The following is a 14,029-nucleotide window of genomic DNA, read 5'->3' on the forward strand; positions in this document are numbered from 1 at the left end:
CAATGACCCTCGTCTCAGATTTTCTCTCTCAAACAAATAATTTTAGAATTAAGATTCTAGATCTAGAATTTAAGGATTGCTTTCTCCTTAACTATTTTCACATCACTATTTTGCATTTAACGGATAACGTTTGCCTTCCTTTTTATTATTACTGACAAAGAGACAATCAATCATCGTAAGAAAATAATTTGCTAGAACAGGTTTTCAAAGTGGTTAAGAAAATTCTACTGCCTTTTTTCCCCTAAAAAAATAAAAAAAAGTAGAAATAATGTTGGTGGTCAATCAATATTGATGCAGAACTGGCGTCGATTGTATTTTCTATACTGTGTGTAGTTTGTAACAAAAATAAAATTAACAGTTCAGAAAATTAACATTTCCCAAGCAATCATTTTTAATTGTTCCAGAAAAACCTCAACAGCCCTCAAGGGCTGTGACTACGTAGGAGTTCTAGGCTGGTCCCTCTTTTAACTCCGCCCCAGAGGTGGGTTCCTACCAGTTTGCACCAGTTCGGTAGAACCGGTTCATCAAATCTACCGAACCGGTTAGAAGAGGTTCCACCAGTGGACCCGGAAAGCAGGCCACACCTACAGAAGAGGTTCCAAAAAGTTTTGAAACCCACCACACAGACAGAGAGAGAGAGAGAGAGAGACAGACAGACAGACTGACTCACACAGAGAGAGAAAGAGAAAAAAAGGAAGAAAGAAATAAAGAAAAAAGAACAAAGAAAAAGTGAGAGAGAGATGAAAGAAAAAAAGGAAAAAGGGACAGAGAGACAAAAGGAAGGAAAGAGAGAGAGAGAGAGAAAGAAAGAAAAGAAAGAAAGAAAGAAAACACATGGCCGGCAAGCCACTCCCAGCAGGTCTCATAGCTGGCAAGCCACTCCCACAAAGGAGGCCACACCCACAGAGTAGGTTCGAAAATTTTTTGAAACCCACCACTGCTCCGCCCCCATGTTCTGCCACTCCTTCTACAGCAGGGGTGTCAAACTCGGTTTCATTGAGGGACAAATCACGGCTGTGTTTGACCTCAGGGGTGGGTGGGGTGTGGCCAGGGGTGTGTGGCCAGCTTGACGTCACTAGTGTCACGGGTGCTTGTGGGGCCCCGAATGCCCTACCAGTGAAAACAGGCTCCCAATCTCCGTTTTCGGCCGGGACAGCCTCCTGCAACCTGCCAGCGAAAACGGACCTCGGGAGGGCTGGAGATTGGGAACCTATTTTTGCCGGCAGAAGCACTGCAAGCTGGTCCTTCGATGTTTCCAGGGTGGCCATGTGGGCCAAATCTAAGCACCCCGTGGGTCAGACGCGGCCCGCAGAGTGGGCTGATGGGGTTTCGCAGGGGTTGGGAAGACCCGCTAGCTAAGATTCTGTGCAGTTCGGACAACCCCCAAATCCCACTCCCTGCCCCCTATCTATCCCTCCCCTCCCAGGAGTTCCCACATGGCCTGTTTCGGATGCAGGTAAGTGTAGGGCACATTCGGAGACTCCGGGAGGGTGAAAAATGGGCCGGCTGAAAGTTCAGGAAGATCAGAAACGGGCCAGTTTCCAGCGTCCACAGGGCCTCCAGAGCCTGGGAAGGCCGTTTCTACCCTCCTGGAGGCTCAGTGGAAAGCCTTGGGAGCCCCAAAACTCCCCTCCCCGCCGTGATACAGGAGGCCTACTAGGCCACACCCACCATGGTCACGCCCACCCATTAACCAGGCGGAGAACCCCTTGCTAAAACCTTTGAAGCCCACCCCTGGGTCTTGAGTTTGACACCCCTGTTCTACCGAGGTTTCTTCACCCTGATCTTCTGAATCAATGGCTACTTGGCAATGTTGAAGCTGAAAAGGTTGTGGGGATTGCATAGATGTCATCTTTGGTCCCATCTCGTCCTCTTCCACCTTCACAAAAAAAAATAGAAGAGAGAACTGTTTTGTGGAGTGCATATCAAACCATTGACCGGAGGAACCATTCGGTGTTTATAATTGGGTGTCCCTGACCAAGCCTGGTTTTTCGAAAGCTAACTTCCTTTTGCTGATGGCGTGGAGAACTTTCTTGCGAGGCCCCAGCTGCATTTGGATGCTCTGCAGATCTTCGTCGGAACAAAGCATCAGGCTTTCCAAATCAATGTTTTCCCTCATCAGGATGGGGAGGAATTCATGGAGGTGATGAGCGACCAGGAACACTTCAAGGAGAGGCGCCTCTTCTCTGTCCTCATCCCACCCAATGGCTTCTTCCATCCAGGAGGCTTCAGGGTCATCTTCGTGGTCTGAAGCGCCAAGGGTCTCCTTCAGCTGAAAGAGCTCTGGAATTTGAAAGGCCCTGCCTTCTTTCTCAGGAAGCAAGGCCTCCGTCTTCTGACTTCGAAAGACGAGGTTGCCAAGACCTGGGCGGTTGAAAATAGACCTCTGTCCCAAGTCCTCGTCTTCTTCAGAAAAACTGATCTTCTTTTGAAAGCCGCACATCAGATCTTCTACCTCCTTCTCGGAGGACGAATCCATCGCGGTGGTTTCTCCAGAGAAGCCCTCCTTCTCGGCTCCGGGGCTCCCGGCTGGGCTATTCTCCTCTTTCTTCTTGGTCTTCAGCTTGAAAGTGTCCTTCAACTGCTTGGGGACGTTGCTGAGCGAGCCGGTGGCAAAGAACTGAGAGACTTTCGTCCTGGTGGCGGAGCCGTGACTCAGCTGGATGGATCCTTTGTGGAACTGCCTGGTCATGTCCAGCTGGTGCTTGTTCTGGCGCTTTTCACACAGGTGGATTTGCCGTTGCACCTCGCGCTGGGCCTGGGCCTTCAGGCGGGCCACCCGCTTGGGGTTTTTGATGCTCTGCTCGGTGGCTGCCTTGTCAAGGATCTGGACGCATTGATACTGGCTCCGACTGGCCGCCGCGTCGAGGGGTGAGCGCATGTCGTTGTCGAGGGCGAAAACATTGGCGCCGAAATTGACCAGGAAGGAGACGCAGGGGGTGTGGCCGTTGGAGGCCGCATGGTGTAGCGGTGTGTTTCCCCAAATGTCGCAGACGTTGGGATCGCCCCTGAAAAGGACACAACAACACAAAAGACTCAGGTCTCTCTCATTTTCCTTGAGAGCATTTTTTTTCTTCCCCCAAATAGGAATCCTCTGGATGTACGGGACTCCCACTCCCATAATCCCCAGGCTACTTGGCTGGGGATTATAGGAGCTGAACTGCAACACATATATACAAGTACTTAGTCCTCCACGACCACAGTTGTTGCCCAACCTGTCCATGACTAAACAAGGCAATTGTCTTGCCCCGTTTTTATGACCTGGCGTGGCACAGTTGTTAAGTGAATCACCGCAGTTGTTAAATGAATCGGTCGTTAAGGGAATCTGGCTTTCCCCCATTGTCAGAAATCAGCTGGGAAGGCTACAAATGGGGATCATGTGACCCAGGGAGAGTGCCACTGTCGTAAGTACATGCCAGTTGCCAACACCTGGATTTTGATCACATGACCACGGGGATGCTCTAACCACGGGTCACAAGAGTGAAAACCAGTCATAAGTCACTTTTTTTGTGGCCGCTGTAACTTTGAATGCTCACTGAACTAGTTAGTTGTAAGTCGAGGCCACGAGACACAAAGACCAATTTGCAAAGATTGTAAGAAGGGACAGAAGCTGATGTGATACAATGGATATTCCAAATTGCCATTTCCCCCCCCCCCTGCAAGTAAAACAATTAGCATCTCAAAAGGTCATTCCACACGAACGTGTCCCCTGACAGGCTACATTTTTCAGTGCAGGGATTTCCGTGCAAGGGAGAAGAGGGTCCCCAAATCCCATTTATTCTCTGCAAAGAAGGGTCCTCCACTCCTCTGCTCACAACATAATTCCCTTATGCCACCAGGGTTGAAATTCTGGGCTTGGACAACCTGAAACTACACTGCCTTCGGTCTGACCTGAGTGTAGTACACAAAATTGTCTGCTACAAGCTCCTACCTGTCAACGACTACTTCAGCTTCAACCGCAATAATACCCGGGCAAACAATAGACACAAACTCAAGGTAAATTGCTCCAAACTCGATCGTGGAAAATACGACTTCAGCAACAGAGCGGTCAACGCCTGGAATGCTCCCCGTGACTCCGTTGTTACATCCTCAAACCCCTCAACCCAATGGTGGGTTTCAAAAATTGTTCGAACCTACTCTGTGGGTGTGGCCTCCTTTGTGGGAGTGGCTTGTCACCCATGTGACTGGATGGGAGTGGCTTGCCGCCCATGTGATCGGATGGGAGTGGCTTGCTGCCGCCCATGTGACCGGATATGAAGATGCCGACGACACTTGTCAGAACCACCTTAAATGACTTCACACACAGCACTGGCATGCATAAGAATATGATGTAAACTTGTTTTTTAAAAGGCATCTTTGGTTTGCGTTAAAACAACTTCAACACACGCAATGTTCTGATTGCACCACAAACGCAGTAGTCATCCTTACCTTTCGCAGAGGCACTGAGTTTTATAAATAGGAGCATGATAGTGTAGAATAATCATATCCAAGGACCAGTGGTGGGTTTCAAAAATTTTTGGAAACTCTTCTGTAGGTGTGGCCTGCTTTCTGGGTCCACTGGTGGAATCTCTTCTAACCGGTTCGGTAGATTTAACGAACCGGTTCTACCGAATAGGTGCAAACTGGTAGGAACCCATCTCTTCCTCAACCTCAAACTGTCTACCCTGGACCTCATCCATTTCCTAAGAGGTCCATAAAGGGGGCATGCATAAGCGCATCAGCGTGCCACTACCGTCCCTGTCCTACTCTCCCCATGTATTTGTACTTGTTTCCCTCGTTCGTGTCCATGTTTATACTTATCCCTGTTATCTTGTACCTGTTTGACAAACTACATTAAATAAAAATGAATTGAAAGAAAAAAGGGGCAGAATGTGTAACTTTCCAAAGACTTATTTTCTAAAGTCAGAAGTCAGTTTAGCTCTCTTCTTTTGAAATTTAAATCCAGAGGCTTAGAGCAAGATTTCCTTAATAATTAGTTCCCATGGGGAAAATGTGAACTGATCATCGCTTAAATTAGCTCCTTTTTTCTCTCTCACTCTTCCAACAAACAAACAAAAAAACCCCACAGGGCCACGTACTTCTCTCTTTCTCTGTTTTATTCTCCTAAGGAAGTGGTTAGGTATCACCTATCTGGATTTACACACTCAATGCAAACTACTTGGTAAAGCCACACTTGGAATATTGCATTCAGTTTTGGTCGCCACGATGTAGAAAAGATGTGGAGACTCTAGAAAGAGTGCAGAGAAGAGCAACAAAGAGGATTAGGGGACTGGAGGCTAAAACATATGAAGAACGGTTGCAGGAACTGGATATGTCTAGTTTAATGAAAAGAAGAACTAAGGGAGACATGATAGCAGTCTTCCAATATCTCAGGGGTTGCCACAAAGAAGAGGGAGTCAAGCTATTATCCAAAGCACCTGAGGGTAGGACAAGAAGCAATGGGTGGAAACTAATCAAGGAGAGAAGCAACTGAGGACAAATTTCCTGACAGTGAGAACAATGAATCAGTGGAACAGAAGTTGCCTCCAGAAGTTGTGAATGCCCCAACACTGGAAGTCTTTAAGAAGATGTTGGATAGCCATCTGTCTGAAGTGGTGTAGGGTTTCCTGCCTAGGCAGGGGGTTGGACTAGAAGACCTCCAAGGTCCCTTCCAACTCTGCTATTGTATGTATCTGTATAAAAGGTTCTGGGACTGCTGTCCTAAATTATATGGGAATAATAACGCTGTTCGGTCTTCAGGAAATCCAGGTTCAGGTTCCAGTTTTGGTCACCACAATTAAAAAAAGATGTGGAGACTCTAGAAAGAGTGCAGAGAAGAGCAACAAAGAGGATTAGGGGACTGGAGGCTAAAACAAATGAAGAACGGTTGCAGGAACTGGGTATGTCTAGTTGAATGAAAAGAAGGACTAGGGGAGACAGGATAGCAGCGTTCTGATATCTCAGGGGCTGCCACAGAGAGGAAGGGGGTCAAGCTATTTTCCAAAAGCTCCCGAAGGCCAGACAAGGAATAATGGAGGGAAACTAACCAAGGAGAGAAGCAACCTGGAACTAAGGAGAGATTTCCTAAAGGTCAAAACAATGAATCAATGGAACAGCTTCCCTTCAGAAATTTTGGGTACTCCAGGTCCACCTGGTGCACCAATTGCGACCCTACCTGGATCGGGAGGCCCTTCAGACAGTCACTCACGCCCTTGTGACCTCAAGACTGGATTATTGTAATGCGCTCTACATGGGGCTGCCCTTGAAGAGTGCTCGAAGACTCCAATTAGTCCAGAATGCAGCCGCACGAGCGATTGTGGGTGCATAGGTACACCCACGTTACACCTATCCTCCGCGAGCTGCACTGGCTACCTATTAGTCTCTGAATCCGCTTCAAGGTGCTGGTCGCTACCTATAAAGCCCTACATGGCATCGGACCTCGGTACCTGAAAGACCGCCTCCTGCCGATTACCTCTCTCAGACCAATTAGATCGCACAGGTTAGGTCTCCTCCGGATTCCATCTGCCAGCCAATGTCGGCTGGCGACTCCCCGGGGGAGAGCCTTCTCTGTTGCAGCTCCGGCCCTCTGGAACGAGCTCCCTGTTGAGATCCGGATCCTTACTACCCTCCCGGCCTTCCGCAAAGCCACCAAGTCCTGGCTGTTCCAGCAGGCTGGGGGGTGCCGAGAAGCATCTACCTCCACGGAAATTGTGAATGTTGGTTTTGTTTTTAATATGTTGTCTTTGTCTCGTTCCCCCCTTTCCCTTGTCTTTTGTGAGCCGCCCGGAGTCCTCCGGGAGTGGGCGGCATACAAGACAAATAATAATAAATAAATAAATAAATAAATAAATAAATAAATAAATAAATAAATAAATAAATACTCCATCACTGGAGGCTTTTAAAAAGAGAATGGACAACCATTTGCCTGAAATTATATAGTCTCTTGCTTGAGCAGGGGGTTGGACTAGAAGACCTCCAAGGTCCCTTCCAACTCAATTATTCTATCTTCTAGAACTGCACCCTAATTCAACCTATTTCGCTTTTGAGAAAGATTCCGTTTTTAAACCAATGACTCGGAAGGAGCTGAAGCCAGTGTGTCTTCAACTCTAGCTATAAAACCCAGTTGCCGAACAACTGTAAGTTTAAAGGTCGCATTTATTAGCTGCTGCATGTGATAAATAGGCAATAAAAAATGAAGCACACCCTATGTAAAAGAGAGAGGGGAATGGTGGCGCTTCCTCTTTCTGTTTGGTGAGGATCTCCCCTCCCTCTTTGAACCCTGCGCTGCTTCCACAAATCCTCGAAGGCTTTTTAACGCCGGGCTCTTACACACAACCTTGCAAATAGCCTTCGAGCCACGTCAGAATGCCCAGATGTAACCTCAAGGATGCGAAGGAGAACTTCCAGTTTTTGGCCAAGACAGCTCAGCTTATAACTTTACAAGTTTACAATAGCAGAGTTGGAAGGGACATTGGAGGTCTTCTAGTCCAACCCCATGGCTAGGCAGGAAACCCTATACTGTTTCATGGCTATCCAACATCTTCTTAAAGACTTCCAGTGTTGGAGGATTCACAACTTCTGGAGGCAACTTCTGTTCCACTGATTCATTGTTCTCACTGTCAGGAAATTTATCCTCAGTTCTAAGTTGCTTCTCTCCTTGATTAGTTTCCACCCATTGCTTCTTGTCCTGCCTTCAGGTGCTCTGGAGAGTAGCTTGACTCCTTCTTCTTTGGGGCAACCCCTGAGATATTGGAAGACTGCTATCATGTCTCCCCTAGTCCTTCTTTTCATTAAACTATATATATATATATCCACTTCCAGCAACCGTTCCTCATATGTTTTAGCCTCCAGTCCCCTAATCAATACAATACAATACAATAGCAGAGTTGGAAGGGACCTTGGAGGTCTTCTAGTCCAACCCCCTGCCTAGGCAGGAAACCCTATACCGTTTCAGACAAATGGCTATCCAGCATCTTCTTAAAGACTTCCAGAGTTGGGGCGTTCACAACTTTTGGAGGGAAGCTGTTCCACTGATTAATTGCTCTAACTGTCAGGAAATTTTTCCACAGTTCTAAGTTGCTTCTCTCCTTGATTAGTTTCCACCCATTGCTTCTTGTTCTGCCCTCGGGGGCTTTGGAGAATAGCTTGACTCCCTCTTCTTTGGGGCAACCCATGAGATATTGAAACACTGCTATCATGTCTCCCCTAGTCCTTCTTTTCATTAAACTAGACCTACCCAGTTCCTGCAACCGTTCTTCATATATTTTAACTTCCCCCCAAGCAGGGGTGAAATTCAATTTTTTAAAACTACCAGTTCTGTGAGCGTGGCTTCTTGGGCATGGCAGTATTTACACCTGAAAAGGCCTGCCCATGCAGAGAATGTTAGAAAAGGGGAGGGGGGGAAGCTACATTTCTGCAATGGAGATTATTCTGCGCAGTGCATAGAACCAAAAATCAAGATGGCACCGCTGACAATAGAATTTGTTCGGGCACATGGGCAGCCGGGCTACTACCTACTCGGCTGAACTGGTCCGAACGGGTAGGGAATAAAGGGAGCCGAGGTGGCGCAGTGGTTAAATGCAGCACTGCAGGCTACTTCAGCTGACTGCAGTTCTGCAGTTCGGCGGTTCAAATCTCACCGGCTCAGGGTTGACTCAGCCTTCCATCCTTCCGAGGTGGGTAAAATGAGGACCCGGATTGTTGTTGGGGGCGATATGCTGACTCTGTAAACCGCTTAGAGAGGGCTGAAAGCTCTATGAAGCGGTATATAAGTCTAACTGCTATTGCTATTTTCCTCCTTTCCTTCCTTCCTTTCTCATTTCCTTTCCTTTCCCTTCCCTTCCTTCCTTGCAATGGTGGCGCAATGATTAGAATATTGCCGGCTGACTCTGCCCGCTGCCAGGAGTTCGATCCTGACCAACTCAAGGTTGAGTCAGCCTTCCATCCTTCCGAGGTGGGTAAAATGACGACCCAGACTGTGGGGGCAATATGCTGACTCTGTAAACCGCTTAGAGAGGGCTGAAAGCCCTATGAAGCGGTATATAAGTCTAACTGCTATTGCTATTGCTATTGATCGCCGTGCACGCATGTGCGCCAGAAACCCGAAAGAGGAACGGGAGACGCCACGCCTGCCAGCCGAAATGTGTCACTTTGGGCACGCGTGCCCCGGGTTTGCCATCCCAGCTCTAGACCATTTTAAACAATTAGTTCCCGATTTCTTCTTGGAAACTTCCAGTAATGGAAGTTAAGATTCCCTCAATTCGGACACCCTTCTTCTTCTTCCCCGAAGACTATTTGGGTTCCTGGAAGCCCAAGCCTGCCCCACTCACCCCCGCCTGCAGACGATTTCCAGGGCTTCGACGTTGCCGTGGTATGCCACCAGCAGAGTGGGGGTCATGCCATCCGCATCGGCGGTGTTGAGGTCCTTGCGGGTAGCTTCTTTCAGTAATTGCAGGTTGCTGTCGGCAGCTGCTCGGTGGAAGCGAGAGGACATGGTTCCTGTGGCCGGTTGGCGTTTCTTGTGGGTCGTGAAACGAGGAGGAGGAGGAGGAGGAGGTCTGCTCAGCTCCCACGGCCCTGCCCAAGGCAGTGGCTGCTTAATCCCAGCAGACGGGACACTTTTGATGACACAGCAAATGACGTGGGAAGCAAAGGTTATTTTCCCTGCGACTTATTTGCATGGGAGAATTTCATACTCCAGAGAGCAGGAGGAGGGTGGAGAAATCTTACAGCCTTGGCGGTTGTTTTAAAAATAATAATAATAATAATAATAATAATGAAGGAAGACGCACTTTGGAAGGCTTTTATTTATTTCTTAAATTGATAAGATTGGTGGATTTCAGCTCCCAGAATCCCCCATCCAGCATTCTCAAATAATCCCAGATAGGTTTAAAAAGGTATTTTCCTTTCGTCACTGGCAGCTCAATTCGCACACAGGTGACTTAACTAGGTGTATGAGGTTAGCTGTGAGAGCCAGAAACCAGGAGACTGTGAGTTCTAGTCCTACCTTAGAAACCAGGAGACCCTAGTCCTACCTTCTAGTCCTACCTTCTAGTCCAACCAGGAGACTGTGAATTCTAGTCCTACCTTAGAAACCAGGACTGTGAATTCTAGTCCTACCTTAGAAACCAGGAGACTGTGAATTCTAGTCCTACCTTAGAAACCAGGAGACTGTGAGTTCTAGTCCTACCTTAGAGACCAGGAGTCTGTGAGTTCTAGTCCTACCTTAGAGACCAGGAGACTGTGAGTTCTAGTCCTACCTTAGAGACCAGGAGACAGATAATTCTAGTTCTACCTTAGAGACCAGGAGACTGTGAGTTCTAGTCCTACCTTAGAGACCAGGAGACTGTGAATTCTAGTCCTACCTTAGAGACCAGGAGACTGCGAATTCTAGTCCTACCTTAGAGACCAGGAGACTGCGAATTCTAGTCTTACCTTAGAAACCAGGAGACTGTGAATTCTAGTCCTACCTTAGAAACCAGGAGACTGTGAATTCTAGTCTTACCTTAGAAACCAGGAGACTGCGAGTTCTAGTCCTACCTTAGAAACCATGAGACTGTGAATTCCAGTCCTACCTTAGAGACCAGTAGACTCTGAGTTCTAGTCCTACCTTAGACACCAGTAGACTCTGAGTTCTAGTCCTACCTTAGAGACCGGGAGACTGCGAATTCTAGTCCTACCTTAGAGACCAGCAGACTATGAGTTCTAGTCCTACCTTAGAGACCGGGAGACTGCGAATTCTAGTCCTACCTTAGAAACCAGGAGACTGTGAGTTCTAGTCCTACCTTAGAGACCGGGAGACTGCGAATTCTAGTCCTACCTTAGAGACCAGGAGACTGTGAGTTCTAGTCCTACCTTAGAGACCAGGAGACAGATAATTCTAGTCCTACCTTAGAGACCAGGAGACTGTGAGTTCTAGTCCTACCTTAGAGACCAGGAGACTGTGAATTCTAGTCCTACCTTAGAGACCAGGAGACTGCGAATTCTAGTCCTACCTTAGAAACTAGGAGACTGCGAATTCTAGTCTTACCTTAGAAACCAGGAGACTGTGAATTCTAGTCCTACCTTAGAAACCAGGAGACTGTGAATTCTAGTCTTACCTTAGAAACCAGGAGACTGTGAATTCTAGTCTTACCTTAGAAACCAGGAGACTGCGAGTTCTAGTCCTACCTTAGAAACCATGAGACTGTGAATTCCAGTCCTACCTTAGAGACCAGTAGACTCTGAGTTCCAGTCCTACCTTAGACACCAGTAGACTCTGAGTTCTAGTCCTACCTTAGAGACCGGGAGACTGCGAATTCTAGTCCTACCTTAGAGACCAGCAGACTATGAGTTCTAGTGCTACCTTAGAAACCAGGAGACTGTGAGTTCTAATCCTACCTTAAAAACCAAGAGACTACAAATTCTAGTTCTACCTTACAAACCAAGGGACTGTGAGTTCTAGGCCTACCTTAGAGACCAGGAGACTGTGAGTTCTCATCCTACTTAGCCAGGGAGCTGCCAGTGATGAAAGGAAAATTCATTTTTAAACCTATGGGATTATATGAGAATGCTGGATGGGGGATTCTGGGAACTGAAGTCCACTTATCTTAAAGTTGCCAAAATCTGGAAAACATTGGGGAGGAGAAAAGTTTTCTTCTTCTTCTCCTTCTCCTTCTCCTTCTTCCCCAGACTGTGGGGGCAATATGCTGACTCTGTAAACCGCTTAGAGAGGGCTGAAAGCCCTATGAAGCGGTATATAAGTCTATATAAGTCTAACTGCTATTGCTAACTCTTCTTCTTCATCTTCTTCTTCTTCCTCTTCCTCTTCCTCTTCCTCTTCCTCTTCCTCTTCTTATTTTCATCACCGAGAAAACCCGGCCGGAGGAGGCCAAATTTAGGACTGAAACCGAGAGGTGAAGGCAGGCGATCTGCAAAGCCTCTAAGCCTCGCTCCGTGGGTCCGTCTCGGTTGACATGGGTGATGCCGTTGACAGCTTGGCTCGCCGTACGATTCCTCGCGAGTAAGTCGGTCGGCTCTCTGGGACCCGCCCGAGTCAGGGAAGAGGCCACCTCCGTGGGGTTTTCTCTACAGCCGGGGGGGGGGGGGATCGGGCTAGATCCGCATTTGGGATACCGGGCGGCCCCGACTCTGAGCGCGCAATTCGGGGAAGGGTTTCGCCTGAAATGTGAACGGGTTTGCAAGCAGGGCTGAGGATCGGTAGTAGCGTGCTTGCAAAGAAGCGGCAGATAATCCAAACCTCGAGGGAGGGAGGGAAGGAAGGAGAAAGAAAGAAAAAGGGAGAAGGAAAGAAGGGGGAGAGGAGGGGCGGGAGAGAGGGAGAAAGAACGAGAGGGAAAGAGAAAGAGAGAGAAAGAGAGAGGGAGAGAGGAAGGAAGGAAGGAAGGGGGAGAGGAGGGTACGGAGAAAGAGAGAGATGGAAAGAGAGATGGAGGGAGGAAGAAAGAAAGAAAGAGAAGGAGGGAGGGAGGGAGAGAGAAAGAAGAAAGAAAGAAAGAAATAGAAACAGAGAGAAAGAGAGAGGGGAGAGAGGAAGGAAGGAAGGAAGGAAGGGGGAATGGAGGGAAAAGAGAAGGAAAGAAAGAAAGAGAAAGAGAGATGGAGGGAGGAAGAAAGAAAGAAAGAGAAAGAGAGGAGGGAGAAAGAGAGAAAGAAAGAGAGAGATGGAAAGAGAGAAAGAAAGAGGAAGGAAGGAAGAAAGGAAGGGGAGAGGAGGGGAGGGAGGGAGAAAGAAAGAGAGAAAGAGAGAGAGGGAAAGAGAAAGAGGGAGAGGGGGAGGAAGAAAGAGAGGGAGGGAGGTGGAGAGAGAGAAAGAGAAAAAGAAGAAAGAAAGAGAGAGAGAGGGAGGGAGGGAAGGGAGGAGAAAGAAAGAAAGAAAGAAAGAAAGAAAGAAAGAAAGAAAGAAAGAAAGAAAGAAAGAAAGAAAGAAAGAAAGAAAGAAAGCGCGCATACAGCCGAGCGCTCGGGCGAGAGAACCTCCCCAGCCCAGCTGAGTAGAACGTGAGAACGTAGTGAGTTGTGGGACCGGCGTTGCGCATGCGCGTTGAAAGCCCATGCAGGCTATAAAAACCGAATCGGGCGTCTAAACTGTGAGCCTTAAAGTTAATACGGTCTATTTTGCGCCGGGCGGCTAGGATGCAGATGCCTATGAGTTGGGCGTCTTCAAATGCGTGGTAAAAGTTTGGTTAATTTCCTTAGGTGTGGGAGAAGGGGCAGCCGGTCGTATGAATGCAGCCAAGCTTAATTTCTTTTTCTTTCTGCTTTAGGCTCTTCTTTGGCTACTTTCTAAGCAGTATTTTTACCTCCGGAGCTCTCCATTTCCCAGGTAACGGGAATTTCTCTTGGTTTGCAATGGGATATTCCGGGAAGTATCTTGGTTTCTCTCTGAATAATGTTGGGAACAAACTAGGCTTGCTCCTAAAATTCAGGCTCGACAGCATACTCTTTTCCCCAAGCAAGCATTCAAAGCAATGTGCCAAACCATCAATTCTGGTTTATAAACTATGGCTAAATCCCTAACAGAACAAACTACAATTGTTCTGAGCACCTTGGGGGGGGGGGAAGCTAGGTTCCTAAGCCACAGTTTAGTCTCCTTCCTTTGGCTTAATGTGGGGGGAAAACTTGGACTTGGTGATGTTAACCTGGTTTGACGGGATAAGAGTGAGTGCTGCTGCTGATAATCTCCTATTGCAACCTAACCAGGATGCAAGAGGGATAGGGTTAAATTGTCAACGTTTGTCTTAAATTCCCCTATATTGGTTTAGTAGTAATGTGAGTGTGCTTCTCAGCTGCTGCGGTGATAAACCAGAGATGAGTGCTTAGCCTGTGACTTAAAGGCAATAGCTGTGGTTTAACGCAGTAAGCTAAAATCAAGTAATTCAATTAGCCGTGGTTTAGTGTGGTATCAATCCAGACCTATTATGTTTTCTCTGCTGTTTTGCTCTGAGCCTTTAAAATGACCAACAACAACCCTGTGAGGTGGGCGGGGCCCAAAGTCACCCAGTTGGCTTTCATGGCCAAGGAGAGACTAGAACTCCCCATCTCCTGGTTA

The 14,029-nt window shown here is 47.7% G+C and overlaps 1 protein-coding gene across 1 annotated transcript; it reads right to left on the minus strand.

The window, feature by feature from the left end:
- Window positions 1-1,431: 1,431 nt before the first annotated feature.
- On the minus strand, window positions 1,432-9,579 carry ANKS4B (ankyrin repeat and sterile alpha motif domain containing 4B). The gene is made up of 2 exons (XM_032230272.1): window positions 9,309-9,579; window positions 1,432-3,008 (listed from the first exon to the last, which is right to left on the minus strand). Exons 1-2 carry the CDS (start codon window positions 9,470-9,472, stop codon window positions 1,958-1,960), a joined length of 1,215 nt encoding a protein of 404 aa, XP_032086163.1. The 5' UTR covers window positions 9,473-9,579; the 3' UTR covers window positions 1,432-1,957.
- Between the last annotated feature and the right edge of the window lie 4,450 nt (window positions 9,580-14,029).

Source organism: Thamnophis elegans, chromosome 14 (genome assembly GCF_009769535.1).
Source record: "Thamnophis elegans isolate rThaEle1 chromosome 14, rThaEle1.pri, whole genome shotgun sequence".
NCBI lineage: Eukaryota > Metazoa > Chordata > Lepidosauria > Squamata > Colubridae > Thamnophis > Thamnophis elegans.

Coding starts and splice junctions, on each gene's coding strand:
- ANKS4B (XM_032230272.1), bottom strand. CDS start 9,472: ATGTCCTCTCGCTTCCACCGAGCAGCTGCCGACAGCAACCTGCAATTA. Junction 3,009..9,308: donor GAAATCGTCTGCAGGCGGGG/GTGAGTGGGGCA, acceptor TGTCCTTTTCAG/GGGCGATCCCAACGTCTGCG.